The 23811-nt window shown below is 45.7% G+C and overlaps 1 protein-coding gene across 13 annotated transcripts in view; it reads right to left on the bottom strand.

Annotated features, from left to right (window-relative positions):
- The window catches only part of FGFR3 (fibroblast growth factor receptor 3), a 92151-nt gene extending 77904 nt beyond the window's left edge, over positions 1 to 14247 (bottom strand). For 12 of the 13 annotated variants that reach the window (XM_072619995.1, XM_072619996.1, XM_072619998.1 and 9 more), the window contains exons 1-2: positions 14073 to 14246; positions 12812 to 13220 (exon numbers count right to left, since the gene is read on the bottom strand). In XM_072619995.1, the coding sequence (XP_072476096.1) occupies positions 12812 to 13001 (190 nt within the window). In that variant the 5' untranslated portion in view covers positions 13002 to 13220; positions 14073 to 14246. Of the gene's footprint in view, positions 1 to 12811; positions 13221 to 14072 lie in introns of all 13 variants that reach the window. The other variant, XM_072619999.1, reaches the window with a different exon arrangement.
- Positions 14248 to 23811: the final 9564 nt, after the last annotated feature.

The following is a 23811-nucleotide window of genomic DNA, read 5'->3' as shown; positions in this document are numbered from 1 at the left end:
GAGTTGGAGGTCAGGGAAACCAGGAGACAGAGTTGGAGAGAAAAAGATCATCCCAGGCTCAGTTAGGACCCTGAAATGGATAGAGCACTGTTCCTGGAGTCAGGAGTACCTGAGTTCAAATCCAGCCTCAAACACTTACTAGCTGTGTGACCCTGAGCAAGTCACTTAACCCCTACAGCCTAAAAAAAAAAAAATGCTCAGGGTTGGGAGAGAGTCTTGTTTGAGGAACAGCAAGGAGACCATTGTCACTAGATCAAAGTGATGGGAATAAGGTGTGGAAAGGAGAGTGCTGTGTTATGAAAGATTATGAAAATAATAATAACAGCTAGCATTTACACAGTCCTTTAAGGATTCCAAAACACTTTGCAAATATTATCTCACTTTATCTTCATAACCCTGGGGGGTAAGTGTTATAAATTATCCCCATTTTACATTTAAGGAAACTGAGGCAGACAAAGATTAGGTGCCAGGGTCACTCAGCTAGTGAGTATCAAAGGTCAAATCCGAACTCAGACCTTCAAGTTGCCTAGCTTCATAATCTCTTGGATCCTTCTTTGGATCAGTCAGTCATAAACATTTATTAAGCATCTACTGTGTGCCAGGCACTGTTTGAGGAGCTGGGAATGCAAACAAATAAAAAAAGGCTCAAGGAGCTGACCATCTAACGGGGAAAGATGACAAAGAGAATAAAGTTGAAAAGGGCGGTGGAGAGAGGGGAAAAGGTGCCCAGTGAGGGAGAAATCACATGTATAAAACTCTCTGCAAACCTTCAGAGACAAGCAATGCGATTATTATTATGTACTGCCCCACAGGCCTGGACATGGAGGAGCTGCCCCGATTACTGGTGACTGCAGGACTTCTCATGGGATGTGAAACCATTTGGGTTGGGAGGAGAGGATGAAGGAGATGGGGAGAAAGTCCTCACTACGGTAGCCATAGGATTATCAATAGATAAAACTGGGGTAAAATCCTCCCAAGTCAAGTTCAGTGGCAGGTCAGCACAAAGTGGGGGGTGAGACGGGAACTCTCCTATGGATTCCAAGGCAATATACCTTCTCTGACTCTGAGGCTGAGAATTCGAAGCCTTTTATTGGCAAAGTAACAAGGCAGGGCTCATAGAATCAAAGGCACCCTTCATTTTACAGAAAAGGAAAATGAGGCCCAGAGAGGGAAAAAGAAATGACTTGCCCAAAGTCACCCATCTAGGAAACAGCAGACATGGGACAGTAACCATTCTCTCTGACTTCCAATCTAGAACTGTTCCAACCCACTCTTCTGGTCCCTCACTCCCACCCCTTGCTCCTTCCTGATCCCAAACCCCCAGTTTGAAAGAGGTCTCCTTTCTGGATGAAGGAATTATTTTTTAACCTCTCCCTCTGCAGAATACAGAGCTAGGAGGGCTGGCTCCAGTCTCTGATAAGCATATAAACAGGGAGATCACATGTGGTATTTTATTTATGTTACAGAACACAAGCCAGTTCCAAGCCTGAATCTGAAACCCAAATAAAAACACCACTCAGACCCCCTGTATAAGCCCACCCCCACCATCCTTGCGGTAAATTTGGGAGGCCCAAAGGAGAAAAAAAATGTTTTAACAAATTCCAGCTTCACACTTAGACTTAACAGTGGGCACAAAGAGGGCTCTGCCATCAACGCCCTGCACGATCTTTGGCAAAGTTTTAGTCCCTCTCCGGGCCCTCAGTTTCCCTATTTGTAAAATAAGAGGGCTTGACTAAAGAAACTCCAAAATCACTTCCAGCTCTAACATTCCGTGCTTATTCAGAACTGGAAGAATCAACTGCCGGGCATATAGCTCAGCGAAGTCGTAGATAAAAAGAAAGGTCCCATTTGTGTTAGGTGGTGAAGTGGATAGAGCACTGGTTATAGCGTCAGGAAGTCTTATCTTCATAAATTCAAATCCAGTCTCAGACACTAGCCGTGTGATGCTGGACAAGTCACTTCACCCTGTTTGCCTCAGTTTCCTCACCTGTAAAATGAGCTGAAGAAGGAAATGGTAAACCACTTCAGTATCCTTTTTAAGAAAACCCCACATGGGGTCACATGAGACTCAGACACAACTGAAATGCTTGATCAAAACAAAGATAGAGAATTGGAAATAAAATAGGTGCCCAGTGATTGGGAGGGCTGAATACATCCTGACAGTTGAATGTGATGGGATAATGTGGTGCTGTGAGAAGACAACCACTCAGATGGAGAATTCAGAAAAGACTTCGAAGAAGGTTCATTGGACCTGATGCAGAGGGAAAAACATGGAACCAAGGAAATAATGGTGCACAACAACCACATCCGAATAATTGAAATGAGAAGGAACCTAAAGCATATCCATATATATGTGTGTGTGTGTAATGTATATATGTGTGTGCATGTATGTTATATATGCATATATGTGCATGACACACATATATAGAATATGTGTATGTATATATAATATATATACATATGTTATACATGCGTATATACACATGCATATGCATATGTGTGTGTGTGAATATGTGTAAATTGTCCCTAGGCCCCTGCAGCCAACTCAGAAAATGAACCTCCCTTCCTTTGTCACAGAAGTGGAAGATCATATATATGAAATAATAATAAAAATGAAAGCTAGCATTTATATGGCACTTTAAGATTTACAAAGCATTTTCCAAGTAAGACTTCATTTGATTCTCCTAACAAACCTGGGAGGGACTGCTACCATTATTTCCATTTTACATATGAGGAAACCAAGGCAGACAAAGGTGAAGCAACCTGCCCAGGGTGATATTATCTAGTTAAATGTCTGAGGTTGGATTCATATTCGGGTCTTTTTGACTCCACATTCATCTATGCTCTTAGATAAAATTGACGGACTAGTTGGGTTTGTATCCTGCCTTTTTGTTGTAAGGGAAAGTTAGGCAGGAGGTGGGATACTGGTGGTGGGGAATGACTGCGCTATATTTTCTTTAAAAGACATTGATTTCTTACAAATGGAGGCCATCTTCTTGTTCATCTCAGAGGGCAGTGGGGTATAAACAAAAGAACATTACCACCTGGCTCAGGACTGAGACTGAGGAGGTCCATGAGCCTGGGCAAATCATCTCCATTCGGAGTTTCAGGTTCTCGATTTATGAAATGGCAATGATAAATATCTGTACTGACTGACCTCAAAAGAAGCGCTAGGAGAAGAGGACTTTGGAAAACTTCAAGCAATACAGATATGGGAGTCATTCTAATTTTTGCCTGTTACAGCAGGTGATCAATAATTCCTCAATTAGCCTGCCAATCTTGAAAATTTCACTAACATGGAAACACTGGACCCAGAGAAGGGAAGACATTTGCTCACACTCACAGCAAGGTGAAAGAGAAGGATTTTCTTCCCCGTACCTCTCCTCCTAAATTATCTGAAGGTTTGGGACTTTAGATATTGCGTATTCTCAATGCTGAGCTAAATCTATTCTCCCCCTTTCTCCTCTTGGGCCCTTCAAAGCCAGAAGGAAGGCCTTGAACAAGCTAAAATTACAAGGCAGTTTAACATAACACCATGTTCTGTTCTCTTCTGGACTTGACTCAGTTCTGCTGGGATCTGCTTGGGAGGGGTGGGGGGAGGTGGGAGTGGAGGACCAGAAGGAAGTATCCTCTTGTTTATTTTTGATATTAAGATCACTTCCTGGTTGTTGAAGAGGAAAGGCTCAGAGATGGAAGGTGAGGGTCTGTCACACCCCCTCTGCACCCACACCCACACACTCCACCCCTACAAGCCAGTAACTACTGTTGCGGGAAGCCCAAACCCAGCTTGCCAACTCTAATTACGTGGTAGGAGCTGGGAGCGTCTGACGAAAGCTTAAAATGGGGTGCAGTTAAGTTAGTTATAACTCAATTAGACAGGGCCGTAAGCCACGGCTTTACAAGCAGAGCAGATGGAAAGAGAAATCGTCTGTAGAGAGCCCGAGCACACAAAGTCCACTCCGGGAAGGCCAGTGAGGAAATGGATAAAAGTGCTGTCCCCTTGGATGGCCCAGTTCAAAGTACAGTCTATCACCCTGGGGATGCCTGCTGACTTCTTCCTGGTTCAGTGGAAATGGGTGATCGCACAGGCTCTGGGGAAGGACCGCTGTGAGGGGCTACATGGGCTAGAATGAAACTGTGGGCTCATGGGATTTTAGAGTCAATACTAAGTAAATACCTAATGCTTTAAAGTTTCACGTGAGCCCATTTGATTGTTGCAATACCTCTATGAGGGAGGTGATACTATTACCCCCTTTTTACAGAGAAGGAAACTGAGGTTTGGAGAGGTTGACCTGCCTAGGGAAATCATACAGCTAATAAGTCTGAGGTCAGATTTAAACCAAAGTCTTCCTGACTCCAACTCCACTGCACCGTCTAGATGGAAGGGACATTTTCGAATGGGGTGGCTGAGGTTCAGAATAGGGATGCAATTTGCCTGCCCAAAGTCACTCTGGAAAAAGCAAGGACTCAGAAAAAGCAAGGACTGAATTTGCTTCTAAATCCCTACCCTTTTTCTTCACGGAGGCTCAAATGAGATAATGGGTATAAATCAAAGTGTAATAAATATGTAAAATTAAGTGCAAACTTTAGCATTCCATACAAATCGAGTCTTGACTGTAAAGGGTGGATTCCTGAGGCCTGCCACTGAACTCATGCCCATATTCCTTCTGATCACACCCAGTTCTAAGGTAATCCAGGGCTATGTTTGGATATTTATTAATGATTAAAATCACAACCATTCTCATTAACTTATCAATTAGCTCTCATTCTAGTTAATTAAATATTATTTAATGAACTCAAGAAACCTCTTCTGTAAATTCTGTAAATGCTCTTTTCTAAGCCCTAATCTCCCAAAATTAAATAATTGGTTTGTTGTTTTTTTTGCTGGTATTAGTTTCCCCTACAGCTAACAAGAGCGCTAGCATTTTTTTTTTTTTAAATAAAGGAATCTATACCCATCCCTGCAAGACTGGAGAAGGAACCAAATAGAACAGTGAACAGAGGATTTTAGGAAGGGCAGCAAGGAAGCAGATGGAACAACTCCGAAGGAACGTTTTTAAGAACATGTCCTCTAAACACCACTGGCTCACCTACTTTACAGATGAGGAAACTGAGGCACAGAGTGGTTAAGTGTGTTTTCTACAGGGCACTGGCAGTAAGTGGCACACCTAAGATTTAAACCGTGGTAGTCTGGCTCCATGTGCCCTACCTGGGACGTGCCACATGTAGCCTGCCTTTTCAGCTAAGAGTTAAGTGCTGAGTATTTACTGAGGGGTTATTCCTCAAACCTTTACCAGCATCAAGTATCATTTTAGTCTGAAATAGACCACACTTTACTCCCTGTCTGCCTCCTCTATTAGCTTTTGTAAAATCCAAGTACAGCTTATGATTGTAGTTACTTTTTAGTATATGTGTGTGTATGTATATATTTTGTTTTTAAAATTAATTTATTCCACTTAAGTAGCACATGCTTTATTTGGCAGCAGATTACACTTGACCCAATGCAGTAAATCATTTTTGATATGTAAGGGAAACTTAATTTCAATGAAAAAAAATCTAAAAAAAATTTCATTGATAAAATCAGTTTAGTAAAACCTTTTTCAAAATCTATCAACTCAGCAGCCTTGGTAGTAGTGGAAATAGACATGAAGACATTCTAGGAAAATGACCCACAAATAGTGCCAAGTTTGGGGAATCCTAGTCCTAGTCCAAGATATTTGGGAATTTCCCAATGATATTCCACTGTAAATCCTAATATCTTTCTATCGCCCTAAACAGCAAGCAGAGAGACTTTTTGGTAAGGTACAAAAATGTCCAACATCCCCTGAACATATCCCAATATATCCCTGGTTCAGAATTCAACAATTACTTATTAAACTAGTAAGCATCAATTATATGAATATTACACATGTATGTTATATATGTATAAGCACCTATTATATGAGTGTATACTATACACATACACACACATTCCTATACTTGGAGTTGAATACAAAAAAGATGAAAAATTATACAATTTCTGTCCTTACAGCAATTATAGTCTAATGAATGTGTGGAGATCATGATGTACATAAAGAAATGTCTACGCCCCTCGCCTCTCCTGCTTAGCAGAATCTTGGTAAATGTTTGTTGAATGAATGTATGCGCTCATGAACAGGAAGAATGAACAGAGAGGTGAATGGGAGAGGAGTAAGACATAGATCCAGACAAAGTGCTTCAGGAAAATCTGAGGAGGGAGAGAAGACCAAGCAGTGGTTATCAATTACTGATCAGGCCATTTTCATGGCAATTAGCAGCTGGTGTCTGGGAGAAATATTAGCTGCTGGTTATAAAAGCAGGAATTGGGACTTGTTCAACCAAGACCAAAGAGGCCTTTTCATGATGTCAAGTTCATTAATAAACTCCAATCTCACCCTTGGAAAAGATGAGCCAATTACAATGAGGTTAGAAGGACTGTGGCATGCCCCCACCAGATAGCAATGTTCAGGGTAATTTATGTCCCTGTGGAAAGAGCCAGACTCAATATTTATAAATTTTTATTAGCCTCTTTTCTCTCCTAGCTATTAGAACTCATCTTATTTATAGGAACAGTATTACTAATTTATCAATGTATTCCCCAGATTTAGTTCTAATTGGAGAAAGACTAACGTGCACACACACACACACACACACACACACACACCCCTAATGTTTCAAGGATCAGAATGATCTCCACCTAGAGTAGACATGGAGGGGCTTCCATGACCTAGGCCACAACTTTCCCTGACTTAGTAAAACATTTAAAAACCTGCTATGCCATATCTTACCCCCCACCCCCTGACAAAAAAAAATTTAAGTCTGGTAGTCCCTTTCTGGGGGCTTTTCTGAGCCTTTCTTCGATAGTGATTAGCTAAGTTGGTCCTCAAGAGATAGTCAGGCAGAACTGCTCCTCAATCTGTACTTGGTTTGGAGGGGCTTTGTAGCAGCACATAGCTGGCATGACCTACCAGGACCAGGGTCAAACCTAGAGACATCTCCATGCCCCTATAAGGTGCAGACAGCAGTGGAGCATATGTGTATGTAGGTATAGATAGGCACATTGCCTTTTATAGTGAGAAAGTGATACTCTCCAACATTATAATTTTACAGATGAGGAAACTGAGGCCCAGAGAGGTTTCATCCAAATCAGTATCACTATTCTGCAATGACCCTTCCTCCCTTTTTTTGCCCTGCATCTATACAGATACACATACATACCATACATGTATGGAAAGAAACTAAGTAAGTTGTACGCCCTGGGTTAGGCGAAGAAAAGGAGGAGGGAGACAGAATCCAATACCAAGGCCGATGAGGATCTATGAAGCCCTGCTAGGTTATGGGATCCCTATTCAATTATCCTGCTACAGATTCCGTTATCTTCAGCTGGTCTGGGGAGAAGAAGAATTGGGAACAAATTTGTCTTCGGACATCTGATATAAGAACAAAACTGGCTCAGCTCTGGAATCGTACAGCAATTGTCTTGTTCCTTTTCCCTTGTACCCCGGCACCCCCCCCCCCCCCAAATCACAGAAGCCAAGGATCAGTCAAATGTTAATGGTAACTCAAAACGAGACCCACACGTGCCTTTGCCCACAGATGGTGGTGGCTGAGTGGGAGACAATGGCCCCAGAGTCTCTGAGAAGGGATGTTCTTGGCTGAGCCAAGGAGCCTGTTATTCCATCTTTGCAAACTTATTTCCTCTTAGTCCTGAAAATAGACTCATGCTCATTTCCCCTCCCCCTCAGATGCCCAGCTGAACCTTTGGCGGGGGGAGGAGAGAAGGTAGGATTGAAATCCTGGAGAGAAGGGGGGGGGAGTAGAGGAGGTGGGGAATGACTTTTACATATCCCATATTGCCAATAAAGTAGCTTAACAACAGTTCCAAACCCCTCTGGCCAAAAAAAAAAAGTTACAAAGTGAGATGCTCATGTGCTGATTTCCTCCTTCCACTCAGCTCACTTGACATTCACCAATCGCAGGGAGTAATATCTTTATCTGAATACTAATGCAAATTGGAGGGAGGGAGTTGTCTTTTCCGATATTGATGTCTATTCTGTAGGAGATGAATGGAGTGACCGTATGCTCAGGCCACTAAAAGAGTTCACTGACCTCCCCTAATGTGCCCTGTCATGGCTGCTGGCTGACATACACATTCAATTCTGTCTTGCCTACTTTCATTCATAAAAAAAGAGGAAAAAAAATAAAGAGAAAAAATATATAATGACATTGTTTCCCCCTGGCTGCAGCAGTCCGGGAGAAAGGGAGCAAGGGGACCGTGAGCTCAGATGACGGCTTTCAGTGTTTTCGGTTTGCAGTCCCATTCAGAAGCCGCCTAACCATCTGCCTGCCTCCTTCCTACCAACAGCCCCACACCTCCCTGTGGAGATGTTAGGCCCCCAGCCCTCCACCTTCACTAATAGCGAGCATTCATAGGAGCAAACATGCACATACCTCCAAAAGAGCCCCCTTCAATGCCCGTTTTATGTTAGCTGAGCACAAGCATAAAGCGTTGGTTGTTACAGCCGCCGGCCCGTGTGGAGAATTAGATCACTAGGGAAAAATCCTTCCAGGCCTCTTTATGGAAAAATAAGGCCTTCCACTGTAATGGGAAACGCCGGTGTACAACCACCTTCAGTAATGAGCCCGGGTCCCATGGCCCAGTGGATTCAGAGAAAGAATTGGCTGCTGTTTTTCTTCCAAGTCATTCAATTTAAAGATTGGGAAGGAGGATGTGTGTGTGTCTGTGTGGACGTGTTTATACTCTCTTTTTGTCTCCTCTTTTTTTCCAGAGAAGTTTCTTCACATATTTGGCCTCGTGGGCTAAGCAAGCCCCCAGGGTAGTTCAGGGGATCTAGGGTATCTGGAAGGGACCTTAGAGAGACCACTTAGTCCAATGCCATTGTTTGACCGGGAAGGAAACTGAGGCTCAGATTGGGGAAGGGACTTGACCACAGTTTAAGGAGCCAGGCTTCAAACTGAGAGGCATAGAAACCCATAGGAGCAGCTACATTAGCCTATGTGACTTTGGGTGAGTCCCTTTCTGCTCTGTTCCTCAGTTTCCCTCTCTGTCAAAGGAGAGTTTCTAAAGCCTCACTGACTTCCCACAAACACTTATTCTTTCCTTACTTTCCTCTCCTGGATCTACTTTCGTAGAAACTAATTTACCACCTTCCATTTTCTAAGTGGAACCTGAGGCTTAGAGAAGGCGAAGGTACTCACCTAAAGTCACACAGGTGACCTGGGATCTGAACCCAGGTAGTAAAACTCTAAAACCAGTGGTGTTTTGTTGCTGGTGCTGTTTCTACTCCTCCAAGTTACCTCCTTCGGTAATTATGAGGGTGGGGAAGGGAAAATAGCTTACTGGCCATAACCCACGTTCCTTACCTCCAATATCTGGCCTGAAGAGATGTGATTTTATTTACTGAAATTAGGTGGTTTTGCAACACTTAGGTAACATTGTAGCAACTAGATAGGGGTATGGTAAATTCTGACTAAGGCTGTCCTCTCTGGTGGGTACAGAACACCCCCTCCCCAGTTGCCTGCCCAATGGATCGTTCCCTCTCACACTGGGAATGATGTCTCCCAGTCTAGAGACAGAGCTCCCCTTCCACTAGATTCCCAGAAAGGGATCCCAATCCATTCCGTGTTACAAAGGGCACTGAATTTTGGAGTCAAAAGACTCAGGCTCCTACACCAGCTAGCAGCGGGTCTGTGAGAGAGTAACTTCACACACACCCCATCCTCCTGTTCCTCTGACACCCTGTAAGAAGAGGGGCATTTACCAACGAGGCCAAGGTATCTTCTGGTTCTACATTCAAAGTCACTTCTCTACTTTCTGCTCCTTTTAAGTGGCAGCTTTTCTTTTTCTTTTTTTTTTTTTTGCCACGTGGTGATAATTTCCTTAACTGTAAGACCCGGGGCGGGGGGCACCCCTTAAGGAGAGAGGACAAACTAAGCAAGAAAACCCCAAGCAAGTTCAGAACAGGGTTCCTTCCAGTTCTCCACCTGGCTCTTCAACACCAGAGTCATCTGCATTAATGAATTTTTCTGGGGCTGCTGAAGGCAGCCTTATAAATCACTGCATCTGGCTGCTGCAAGTTGGGAGCTTTCGGTCTATGACTTATACTAAGACTCTGGTGTCAAGCTGATGACAAAACCCAACACCTCCCCTAGCCTAGCCACCCCACCCCACCCCACTCCAGGCCCAGGGCAATTTATAGCTTTAACCCAAAGGGCCATCAGCAGGGCAGGGATGTGGTTGGAAATTTCTACTACATCCATAAAGCCACACTAGAGAGACTGCTATAGATTCATTGTTTTAGATTCAGAAATAAACCTGGGCACCTGGGACTGTCTAAACCATCTACGGGGGGTTCCAAAAGTCTGAGTGCCCTTTTAAGCTATAATAGCTTAAAACAGATATGTGCATATAGATAGATATTAGGTGTCCCCCCCCCCAAAAAAGGGTCAAAACTGCACTATGACTTTTGGGACACCTCTCTGTCTCTCCCCCCCCCCCCCCCACGTATCTGTTTAAAGCACCCAGACTTTGGGGACACCCAGTATCTATCTATATCCATATATAGGTATTAGTTTGAGAAGAAGACTCCTGAAGATGGTCCCAGAAAATAGGTGGGTGAGTTCCACAGAAGTTTAGGCTTGAAAGATGATTCCTAAGAGATATCTCCCCCATTTCTAAATGACTTTGATTTCCAAAGGACAGTCTAAGAGCCACTAGCATTCAGAGCTGAAAAGAGGTCTTAAAGATCATCCATCTAGTGCAATCCACTCGTCCAGGTGAGGAAACTGAGACCTAGAGAGCCATCAGCAAAAGCTGATGTTCTCTTTGTCCCCTCTTTACTGATTTCAAATCCAGGACTCTCAGAACTCACAGTCTACTAGATTAAGGAAGTTATTTGGAGTTAAAAGGATGGAGGAGGAAAAAAACTGCCTGCTTATGATTCCAAGATGAGTCTTGCCTGTTCCGTGAGCCAAAAGGGGCTGAGAACTCCAAATTGGGAGGAAGGGGAGGAGAGAATGTAAGCCCCTTTCTGATGGTCATTTGCCTCTCCCTTCTGACAAACATTCCTTCTCCCCCAACCCTTTGTGAACAATAGACACTTTCTATGTGGAACATGGGAACTCTTAAAACATTAATGGTGGAAACTGCAATAATAAAAGTTATAATGGCAACAGAATCGCTTCTATTGCCAGGACATGGAGCCTTAGAAAACCAAACAGGATACATACAGGTAGCAGCTCCCACAGCAGCAAAGGACAGGAAAGACGTTGCCTTCAAATGTACTTTAAAAAAATGCATCTTTGTTACTAGATGGTTTCTGATATTACTGGTTATATTACCTTTGGGTTGCTAGTTACTCAACTCCTGTAAACATAATTCCCTCTGGTTTTTTTCCTCTGGTCAACATAAAGAAAGTTCAGTGTGAGTGTCTTGAATGAATCTTGTCAACAGAATTGCTCCCTGGGACCTTTCAGAAGAAGGCTTTCCAATGCCCAAATTCTATGCTTCTCTTTCTACAAGTTCAGGCTAGACTGGGACGGGTCCCATTACTACAAAGGGATTTCAACAGGGCTACTAGCAGAAACTGCTAAATCTCAGATTAGGAAGGGACCCAGAGATCTAGTCCAACATGTCCCAGAGCTGGGAATCCTTTCTGTGACACCTCTGAGTGGTCTTCCAGCCTCTGTTAGAAGACCACCAGTAACAGAAAGCTCACTACCTACGAAAACAGCAAATTCCTCTACTGGACAATTCTGATATAGGGAGAGGTTTTTTTCCTTTTTATTAAATCCAAACCTGCCTCTCTTGCAGACCTTCCCAAGTCTGTCTTCTGTGATCACCCAGGACAGGTTCCTCCAAGGCTATTACACAGCTGACTATGCCCTTGTTACCAAGTCTAAGCCAGACTTCACATCATTTTCAGCCTCATTTTCCTTCTGAAGGTAGCAATTACATTAGAGCCGCCTGGGGCACTAAATCAGCCCCAGCAATCACTCGGACACCCAAGTCATAAAATGAGCCCAGGGTCCATCAGGACAAACGAAAGCGGGAGAGAAAAGGAGGGCGAAAGCTAAGGCAGATCCAGACTGTCTGGAGAGTACTTCCATTCAAGAGTTCAAGACCTTGAATTCCCAAGGTTTAAGTAACTTGCTTACTGGGTCTTCTGGCCCTTTTAAATCTCCTCCCGAGCATCTCCCCACCAGGGCCATGCATCGAGGCCACCCCCAGCACAGGCTTGCTGGGGTGGGGGTTGGCTGTTTGTAAATGTTTACTCTCTCCGGCTCTCCCTCTCCTACCAGCCTCGGCCAACAGGCTAGGTTATCAATTAACCTGACAAAGGGAGGCCATGGGGGGGAGGGGGGGACTGGGCTTGGCATTTTAGCGTCATGTTGTGCTGGACCAGGGGAAGAGAGAAGAAAAGGCTTTCGTTCCTCCCTAAGTGGGGGTAGAGGAGAGAAAAGAATGTACGGATGGAAACTGTAGCTGTCTCAGGGGCTGACCCCTGAGCGCACTGCACCTGCAGAGTACGACGAGACTGGAGCGTGCAGACCCGAGATTCTGCAAATCTGGGGGTGGGAAAGGGGGTAGCAAGGTGGACAGCAACTGTCCCAGGAGGAGGAGGAGAGGTTTCACACCGTTCAAATACTCCCAATCTGAACTGGCCGGAGACACGGAAGGAGGCTGGAAACCTCGGCTCACCGACATAAACCCAGTCTTGCTACATTTCCCCACAATCTCCCTCCTCCCAATCAATCCCGGGTCCCTCTTTACCTGTGGCTCTCCTGGCAGGGCGAGGCTCCAGGTGAGAGATGACCAGCCCCGGACCCGGACCGGCACCTGCACTATTCACGGCCACAGCCAGGTAGAAGACCAAGACGCATCCCGCGGTCACCATTCCTCCGAGTAGGCTCCGGGAGGGCCCGGGAAGCCGCCCGCTTGCAGGCCGGCCAGCCTCAGGCATCCTCCGGCTGCATGCTGGGCTTCGCCTCTCCCCGGAGCTCTCGGCTCTTCCGACCCGGGGCTGAGGCTGGGACCGCTCCGCGGCGCCCAGCTTAGCTCCCCGGGAGGAAGGAGACCACGGGGTTCTGCGCTCTGCTGCAGCAGCTAGGGTTTCACAGACTTCGGCCGGGCTGGGTTGTGCGTGTCCCCCGGGGGCTGGAAGCTGCGGCTGCGCTCCGTTCTGCAGGGGAGGAAAGATTCGCTAGCTGCAAAAATCGTACCCGTTTCCCAAAGAGAGGGGTTTCCAAGGGGCGTGGGGGCTCAGGGCCGAAAGGAGGGGAAAGAGCGTGTGCATGTGCGGGGTGGCTTTTTCAAAACTAGTCAGTCAGCTACGACTGATTCTTTTCCACCGCCTTCAACTGTCAGTCCAGGTCTCCGCGTCTTCCTTTTTAGAGAAGGGGAAGAAAGTTGCAAGCCAGAGCCTCTTAGAAACCGCCACAGGCAACCCCCCTCCAGCTCAGGAATGTCCCTTTCCTTTGGGGAGGGGAAGGAGCGAGCCTCCGGGCTGTGGCCGCGGCCCCGGGAGAAGGGGAGGGGGGGTGAACCCTAGCCTCCCCGGGAGGCACGTTGGCAGCGCGCTGCGGGCGCGGAGTCCCGGGCCCGGGGCGCGCTAACGCCCGGCGCCCTCCCGGCGCCACTGCCTCCCCACATCGCTGCTGGCCTCAGAACCTCTCCCTCTCAAATCGTTTTTAAGCATCCCCTTCCCTCCACCGCAGCCTGAGCCAGGCAGGCTGCACGCTCCTTAGAAGTTGTCCTATCTCCCCAAATGCAAAATGCAAGAATTCTCTGAAGTCGTAGCATTTGGAGAACCCCCAATACCGCCCCCCCTCATTCCATGCCACCCCATCCCGGGAAGGAAGCCCAGGAAGGGTATGAGAGCAAACCGTAAAAGCAGAGCAGCCCCAAACAGCTCCCCAGACAGAGGAGGAAACTTGGGAAGAAAAGTCCAGGGGCGGAGGAGGGATTCTCGCGGCTCCCGTCTCCCCGCCTCGAGCTTGCCTCTCACCAGCCCGCCCGGAGAGAATGCCCTTACCTCGCCCGGCCCGCTCCGACGGCGGCGGCTCCCCTGCCCAGGATTCCCGGGCGCACAGCTCCTGCTCCTCCTCCTCCTCCTGAGCAAGGGACCGAGCGGCGCCAGCTGCCGCCGCCGTCACCGCACACAGTGCGCCCGGGCCAGCTCTCCAGCGCAGCCCCTGTAACAGGGCAGCGGCTCCAACCACTTAGCAGCGCGCCGGCCGCGCCCGCCCCGCCTCCGCCCCCGGCCCGCCCCCAGCCCCCGCCCCCTCAGCCCGCTCCTCCTCACCCCCCTTCTCTTTCTCCCCCCTCTCCTCCTCCTCCCTCAAGTCTTCACAGTCTTCCTTCTACGCTCTCTGCTCTAGCCACCGGCGCTCAAAGAGCCGGAGGCGGGAGATCGAGGGAGCAGAGAAGGGAGAGATAGAGGGAAAGCCAGGGCTTGCTGGAGGGGGTTATCTAGTTCCGCCTGCCCCCTCCCTTCCCTTTCTCTCCCCTCCCCTCTCTTCTCCTCCCCATTCCCAAGGGAGGGGGGGACGTGTGGGGAGGCCCGCCCAGAATTGAGGGAGACGCCCAATTCTCTGCCTCCCTGCCAGGCTTCCTTCTGCTTAAAGGGATTAAGGCAGAGGAAGGGGACCGGGGGTCCAGAGGGAGGGGGGATTGCAATAATTAAGAGGGTGCACCCGCCTCCGAGGGCGTGAGAGTGAGCCGGAGTTCAGACCAGCCCCTTGTCTTAGGCTAGATAATAGAGAGATTCCTGTCCAAATCTCCCCCCGCCCCCCATCCCTGGACCCGGGAAATCCTTCCACAATTTAAAACTCCTATGTCTTTGAGTAGCACACTCACGCAAGAACTGCTGGCTGTCAGGTTTTTTGGGGGGGGGGCAGGGGAGAATTGAGACCCCAATAAGAGGGTGAAACCCGCCCCCCACCCCGGCCTCTGGATGACTCTGATCGGAAGGCATTCTCTCTATTTCAGTACGATCTCGGGTTAAAAATGGGGTTGTGTTGCGTGAGCGTTGTGGGCTGGGGGGCGGGAGGCGGGAGAGTACAGGATGGTGGAGAAAAGAAAACTGGATTTGGATTCCCAATACCCAAGGAGGAATCCTAAATACTTATGTCACTACCTATGGGACTGTAGAAAAGTCACAACCTCTCTGGTTCTCAGTTTCCTTATCGGTAAAATGAGTAAGTTGAACTAGGTTCTATCAACTAAAAAAAAAAAAAAGGGCGAGGGGAATGGAAAGACCATCCCTGGTCCGTGTTAAATAAAGGACTTTGTGGGAAAGTAATAGAAGAAGATGGTCTCCCAAAGCCCTGTGTTCCAAAGAATCCCAACATATTAGATTTGAATATCATTGAATCTAGTCTCTTCATTTAACAGATAAGGAAATGAGGCCCAGAAAGCTCTGGGAGCTCTACCCCACTCTAAGGACAGCGTTCTCTTCTTTCATGGACGAAGTGATGCTTTGTTCTCTGGCTGTGTCCTCCGGTGGGGTCTCAGCCTCTTTCATTAGACTTTGAGCTCTTCAGAGGAGGGGACAATTGGCAAGTCCCTTAAACATCATCTGGTCATAGTATCATTGGTTTTAGAATTGGAAGGAACCTTCCAGGGAAGAGACCCTCAGCAGATGACAGCATGTTTAGGGAGAAAAAAAAAAGGAGAGAGACAGGTATAGGGCAGGGTAAGTCTCTTCCGAATTGAGAGCTGCAGAGGAGCTCAATGGGAGAGATGATATGGGCCAGAGAAGTCAGGGAAGGCTGCATGGAAGAGGTGGGTCTGAATGAACCGTAGCTTTTATTAAATGCTCGATATGAATTGCCCAGCATTAGTACTGAGCAGAGGAATACTAAAAATAAGGCAATTTCTGCTGGGGGAGCTTACATTCCAGTAAGGGAAAGGCAGCACATGTGGTGGACAGGGATGGGTGTTTAGATCTGGAAAGGCACAGGGACAGTGAGTAGTCAGGGCCATTGATTGTCATGACCTTTTCTCCAATGGTTGCAAAAATCCAATGGTATCAATGTTTTCATGACTGCTCCTAGAGAAGGAGGTAGAAGGACAGGGGCATGTGTAGCCAGTGACATGGCAAGATTGTAGCATAGTGCCCTCTAGACCCCCCAGAAATGAGGAACTCATGCTAATAAGGAGCTCAGGGCCCTAGGGCAGGAGCTAAGCCTGGAAGGATAGGTGTGATCTATTGGGAACATCCAAGAGAATTTCCTACTAAATGGACCCTTGAAATAGTTCTGGAGCACATGAACATGTGACAGTTTGGGGGTGAGAGGACAAAGGGATGCTGCTTGGCCCAATTCTCCAATTCTCCAAACGAAGTCCCGACATACCACCACACAACACTATACAGTCTAATGCACATTTGTCAAGTTCCTTCTCTGTGTCAGTAGTCCTGGCTTCCAATTTTTGCCAGCTGCTTCCTTCCTGTGCAACACTGACCAGTCCTTTCACCTCTGCAAGTGGAGGTGGGGAGGAGGTTAGACCTGTAAGATATCTTCTTGCTCTAAAAAAAAAAAAAAAGGCATAGGAATCTTAGGGAAATCACTTGTATTTTCTGAGTTAATCTGTTAAATGATGATAATAATCTCTCTCCTGTCTGACTAGAAGGGAGGTGATAAGGAGAATTCCATGGGAGAAAGTGTGGAGAAGCACTTTTTAAAGTCCTTTACAAGTATTATCAAGGTGACATTGTGGATAGAGTACCTGGGCCTGGAGTCAGGAAGATGCATTTTCATGAGTTCAAATCTGGCCTCAGACACTTACTAACTGTATGACCCTGGGCAAGTCACTTAACCCTGGTTGCTTCAGTTTTCTCATCTGTAAAATGAGTTGGAGAAGGAAATGACAAATCACTTCCAGCATCTTTGTCAAGAAAACCCCAAATGGGGTCATGAAGAGTCCTACATGACCAAAATGACTGAACTGCAACAAAAAGCAATTTCTTAGGCAACTACTGGGAGAGAAATACTGTGCCAGATTCTGGAGATATAAAGACAAAAGAGAAAAAAAACCCAATCTCTGTCATTAGGAACCTTATATCCTAATACGGAGATTTTGCTCTTGTGCTTTGACCTCTTGAGTTTGGTATCAGGGCATTTATGGTCTGTGTGACCTGAGCCAACTGAATTCAATTCTAATCAACAAGCATTTAGCTACCAGTTGGATAACATGGCCTCAGCTGTGTCTTCCAAATCTGTGATTTCCTACGCTTACAGGGCAATCATGGGAAAGACATGGATGAAAAACATCAACTTTGAGATAAGGGAGAACAGAAGGTTAAAGAAAGGGGAGGTCCAGGGAAAGAGAAGTCACTGTCACCAGGTGGTGGAGTGGGGGATGGGAGCAGAGGGAGGTATCATGAGGCTGATGGCATCTGGGTTACCTTTTAAGATTGGACAGTTTCCTCATCTGTAAAAATAGAGGTAATAACACCTTACCCATTTCATAGAGATTTCTTAGAAAAGTCTCTGTGAGTTGTGTAGTATAGAAATATGAGCTATTTTTATTACTATCCTACTATATTTATTACTACCTACTAATAATTGCATCATATGCTAGATGCCAGGCAAATACATGGTTGTCACCCAAAAGGAACTTTCCCAAAGACAGTTATGGCCCTGATGAGAAAAGAACAAACAGAAAAATGTGATGTTTGAGAAGTACAGATTCTCCAAAACAGCTAAAATGATTCATCTTAGCCTTGTCTCTATGCCCTTCAGAAAGAATCATGGAATCTTACAGAGAGGTGACCAGAAACCGTGGAAAGGACACAGGGCTCTATGCCAAGACAATTGTGTTAGGTTCCTGTCTCAGTCCTTATGGTTCATGTTTGAAAGAAATTATCTTCTGATGGTCTGTCTTGCAGTGATGAGCCTCAGCTGAATGGGTCCTCAGAGGGCCACAATCCAGTATCAGGACCATAATCTCATCGCTGTCTGGGAGCCTTCGAAGGCTAACGTGTCTGCCATAACTTGGGTTCTGGCAGGATAACCTTTGAGAGCCCAAGGTCACCAAGATGTTACACAAGAGACAGCTATTGCATCACTCTACCCCACCCTCCCTTAATTCATCTCAGCACCTCTCCTCCTGCACCCCTCTTCCCCCCAAAAAACAACCACCAGATTTGGACACATAGTAAGTGAATACTGGTTATTCAGTTAACTAGCTGGGTAACTGGACTAATGCTTTAAATCTCTATGGGCCTCATCTGTAAAATAAAGAAGTTGGGTCACATGGCCCCTACATTTGAGTCCTTAGGCAAATCACATCTTTCTCTCCGGAAATAAGTTTCTGTTTCTATGGTGAGATTTATAGCTTGGCATTACCTTCCTCACAACGACCTCAGGAGGGGAGAACAAGTGTTATTATGTCCATTTTACAGATGAGGACACTCAAGTTCCAAGAGAAATACATTACTGAGGAACTTGTGGCCTCCAGACCACATGTGGCCCTCTAGGTCCTCAATTGCGGCCATTTGACTGAATCCAAACTTCACAGAAGAAATGTTTGTGAATCTGTGAAACTGTGAACTTTTTTCTGCCAATGCAGGTTAGCATCTTCTCTGCCTAGACCACTAAGAAGTTAAGCACAGCCAAGATGTGCCCAAACCAGGATCCAGCCCGTCTTCTTGGCCCTGGGGCTAGCTTGTTCTCCACTACAGCATGCTGCCTCCATTAATGCCACCTCTATTCTTGTTCTCCCACTCCCATCATGTCCCCTGTCTCAGAGATGAAAACCTTCCTGAATTTATTTTAGTATTTAAGTAACTCTTTTCTCTACTGCAGTTGAATTCATGGATTTCCTAAGAGGGAAGGGTACCATAAATTATCAGAGTAGGTACAGGTCAGAATGGGACAGAGCCTTTGAGACAACCTACTTCATCTTCTTCATTCTATACTTGGAATCAAGACTCAAATTCAGGAAGAAAAGACACATCCAAGGAGACCTAAGTAGTCAATGGTAATGCTCTTTTTTCTGACTCCAAATTCAGAGTTCTTTCCACTGTACCAGGCTGCCTCCTTGAATTCAATTCCATTAAACATATTATTGGCACTACTATCAGGGCGGTCTTCTGATGCCTCTATGAGGTTGACATGAAGCATGAAAATGGAAGGATTAGCAAATAGCTGTGTACCAGCGTCCCAGGTCCAGCCTAGGTAAGTGTTATGATCTGAGGGCTGGTCCCCGGGGGCTAACCCCAACAACTCAATAACTGAAATGAGGAGGGGCTGGAAGCCTGGTTAGTGAACCCACAGTGATGAAATCATAAATCCTGGAAGTACTGAAGTTTATTAGACACACTAAGGTCCTTTTAGTATTTCATTTCATCAATGTGATTCAATTCATAGATTTCCTAGGGGGAGAAAGATTTCCTAGACTATCAGAACTGTCAGGGGCCTGAGAACAGAGAAGGGAGAATGTCAGAACTGGAAAATGCCTTGGAAATGACCCAGCTTAACCTTTTCTTTTTAGTAGGTGGTGAGCAGACCCAAACTCTGGAAGACAATCCTTGCTTTGCTACTCAATTCAGGTAAATTTGGGGAAGTCTTTTTGCCTTCATTTTCTTCATTTATACATTGAAGTGGTTTGACTAGATCAGGGTTGGGGAACCTGTGGCCTTGTGACCACATGTGGCCCTCTAGGTCCTCAAGTATGGCCCTTTGACTGAATCTAAGCTTCACAGAACAAATATTTATCTGTGAAACTGTGAAGTTTGGATTCAGTCAAAGGGTCATACTTGAGGACCTAGGAGGCCATATGTGGTCTCGAGGCTGCAGGCTCCCTACCCCCTGGATGGTCTCCAAGGACTCTTTAAATTTAAGTTTAAATTCTGTGACGCAATGGATAGGACACTTCCATCTTGTTACCCCAGTTAGACTGTAAACTCCCCAGAGCCAGGGACCATGGGATCTCCACTCCAGATCTGCCAACACAGTGTGTTAGACAAGTAAATATATCATGTCTCTGGTTAGATCGTAAGCTCTAGATGTCTATAATTCTGTAGTTTTCCTTATCCTGTCACCACCCCTGAACCTAACCCAGGCCTACAGTGGGAAAAATTTAGGATTCGGAGTCTGACCCAACTCTGTTGTCCATTAATTATGCCCAGAGATACAGAGTGATAGACTAGCCCTGTGGACTGTCCATCCAACCATATGTCTGGACAACAGATATTTTTTATTTGTTTGGTTTGGTTCAGTTGTTTCAGTCTTTGTGATCCTATTTGGGTTTTTTTTTTTTTTGGCAAGGATACTGGAGTGGCTTGCCATTTCCTTCTCCAGCTCTTTTTACAGATGAGGAAACTGAGGCAAATGAGAATAAGTGACTTACCCAGTGACAGCTAGTAAGTGTCTGAGACCAGATTTGAACTCAGGGAGATGAGTCTTCCTGCCCCTAGGCTTGACACTCTCTAGTCACTGTGCCACCTGTTAGGCCAAACTCTTTTGAGTTACCTGTAGAACCCAGAAAACTTTGCCACATAATCGGTAGAGTGTTCCCTGCAAACAGGAGCATCTGGGCCTTCTTACCCTCTATTCAAATTCTCCTTTGGGCATCCTTCATGTCAATGGCCAACACCAATACCACGGTCCCCTATGTGCTGAATGGGGAATTCAAAATGGAGCTAGGGAAATCAAAGATGGGAAGGTGAGCTGGATTAGACCTAGTCGACAGGGAGGAGGAACATGCTGGAGACAATGGAAACTTGAGAACTTTAAGGGATCAATTCTTGAAGTATCTGATTTAAGTGATTAGACCAGAATAACATGGGTAGCCATAGCTCTTCTGCACCCCTCACTAAAAATAGCCATTACTACTTTGCCGTTACTGTTGGGCTTCTGAAATTTTAAAACACGAGTAAATAGTTTCTGCTGGGAACAGGCTTGCCAGTTTAGCTATTCTTTTCCTTGGTCATTAGAAACTTTCCTTCCTGACCGACGAACCAACAGTTCTGAACAGCTACCAGACTGATAAGGGTTCCCAGATGAGATTCCAGATTACCATCCCCTCCCCACTCCTGAAATCCTTCTGAGGGCGTTCTTGGGCAATGCTCATGATTTGTGTTTGCTCCTGCCAGGAGATAAGATTTTGGTTGCTCATTCCTTTGCTGTCTCCCTTTGAAGGGGAAACCCCCAACAAGTCTTTCCTCTGATGCTCATTAAACTGGTGGGAAGGGGCAGGCATCTCCAGTCATCTTGATCTATATCTTGCCACTGGACCCAGATGGCTCTGGAGGAGAAAGTGAGGTTGGTGACTTTGCACAGCCCTGCCTCACTTAAATCCAATTCTTCTGCACGTCATGGCATCACCTCCTTGATGTCATGGTCCTCTTCGAGAATGAAGGACAATCAACAACATCAACAACAATTAATGGTAGTAATTATTGATTGTATATTTATGATAAATTAATGATTAATTAATATAATTAATTATATATTAATTAATGATGTTAAATGATGACCTGGAGAAGTCCTAAGGGATCTTGTTTCCTTAATTCCTCTTGGGGAATCCAGAGATGGCGGTACAAGGAGCATTAGCATTGGATTAAAAAGAAAATGTCACGATATTTACTAGCTGGGTGATTTCCCTTTTTTGAGACTGTTTTTACAACTGTAAAATGGGCGTAATAATCCCTGATGGACTATAGCAATAGAAGTTATCTTAATTATCTTAATATCATTACCTTTTTTGCTCCTCACTTTCTTTATCTGCAAAACAGCTGAAATAATTTTTAATTCTGCAGCACTTAAGTGGCACAATGGATAAAGCTCTAGGGTCTGGAGTCAGTCAGGAGTACCTGAGTTCAAATCCAGCTCAGACACTTACTAAACACGTAACCCTTGGCAAGTCACTTTAATTACTATCTGCCTCAGTTTCCTTAACTGTAAAATGGGGCTAATTACACCTACCTCCCAGAGTTATTGTGAGGACCAGTATTTGAGATAATATTTGCAAAGTGCCTGAGGCAAGTAACAGGTACTTAATAAATGTGTGTTTCTTCCCTCCCTCCCTTTCCTTATAGTTATAGAAATGGGCATCATTATCTTTGTAAACATATTTCCTAAATCCACTGGAGGTGGATAAGTCGGAGAACAGCTCATGGTCATGGTCATAAGGACATTATGAGATTTGCTAAATAAATGCTCTGGAAATAGCTATGATCAATCAGTCTTACGTGCGGAGCTGCTGTACCCTTCCTGACAAATGACCGAATCCTTCTTTTCCCCCTTCATTCATTTACTAGGTCAGGCTTAGTCTAGTGAATAGAGAGCTCAGAGTCAGAGTTCAAGTCCTGGCTGTGTGACCTTGGGTAAGTCACTTAACTAACCGCTGTACCTCCCTTTGCTCCTCTGTAATAGGAGGGGACTGTAGTGGTCCCTTTTTAGCTCTGAATCTATGGTTCCAGGATACTATCCTAAAAGAGCTCAGACTACAAATTCCTAGGAGGAATATAGTAGAGAGTTCACTGCCTGGTGGGGGAATGTTATCAGGGAAGGCTTCCTGGAGGAGGCAGGTCTTCAGCTGTGCCTCTCAGGATGGGTAGGATATTAACTGATGAGGAAGGGAGGAAAGGGGGATGGAAAACATGATGACTCCCTCCTGCCTCTGACACCTACTATCTGGTGTGATCTCAGCCAAATCACTTAGCTTGGGTCTCAGTTTCATCTGTAAAAGGAGGGAGCTGAGCTACATGGCCTCTGTGGTCCCTTACTGCTCTATGGCACTCTAAGGCTTACAAAGCATTTCCCTCTCAACAAACCTGGGAGGTGAGGAGTACTAAGATTATTGTCCCCATTTTACTGATTCGGGACCTGAGACTCAGTGAGAGAACCCAAGGTCATGTGAGATTGAAATGGCAGAGCTCCAGGATTCTTCCCCTGACACCAGGCAGCATTGCTAGCAAGTTGCTTAGTGTGCTTGGGATATTGTTGATGAGAGGACCCAACCTGAAAGACCTCATGCAGTTTCTTTCCTAAGCTCAGAGATGTTGATAAGTCCATGAAACTGGATGAGAATAAGTCCCTTGGCCTGAGCAGCACAGATCCCCAGTCAGAGGGGTCTGGGCCACTTGTCTTCATTGGCATAGGAAGTAGGTGCTGACTTCAGAAATTGATCAGCCCAGGAAGGCCAAGGGGCCTCTAATGCTGGGAAGAGGCATGGGGATGGGATGGGTCCTGTCTTTGACCTTGAAATTTCAAAGGACTTAAAAGGTTTTTGAAAGGCCCAGGCTTGTGGAGTTGTTTTATTTTATTTAAAAAACAAAATACAACCAAGTAACAGGTTGTGGGTGCACAAAGCTCTATTGCCAGATATGTGGAGACCGAAAGAACCAGTTCAGGCCCTGTCTTTGGGAGCTTATAGTGTGGAGAGGAGAAGGTCAAATTGGGTCCTGCTGACACACAAGGAGCACTTTGGCCTTGGCATCAAGAGAACCTGGGTTAAAATTCTGTTTCTGGCACATGTTAGCTGTGTGATCTTGGGCAAGTCACAACTCTAAGCCTCATTTTTCCTATCTGTAAAATGAGAAAATTGGATTAGATGGTTTATAAATTTCCTTTCAGTTCTTTATCTATGATCCTATGAGTAAGCATTTATTAGACTCCTTGTAGATGTAAGCTACTCCTTGTAACCTAGATAATCAAGGGAATGTATAGCTGGTGATTTTGCCCACTGAAGATGTCTCCTATTACTGAAGGGATAAGCCTTTGGTCCTCTCTTTTAGATAACTAGTTGTATGACCCTGGGTC

This window comes from Notamacropus eugenii, chromosome 6 (assembly GCF_028372415.1).
Source record: "Notamacropus eugenii isolate mMacEug1 chromosome 6, mMacEug1.pri_v2, whole genome shotgun sequence".
Classification (NCBI taxonomy): Eukaryota; Metazoa; Chordata; class Mammalia; order Diprotodontia; family Macropodidae; genus Notamacropus; species Notamacropus eugenii.
The sequence above is the reverse complement of the archived record's forward strand: the minus strand, read 5'-3'. Positions and strand labels throughout refer to the sequence as shown.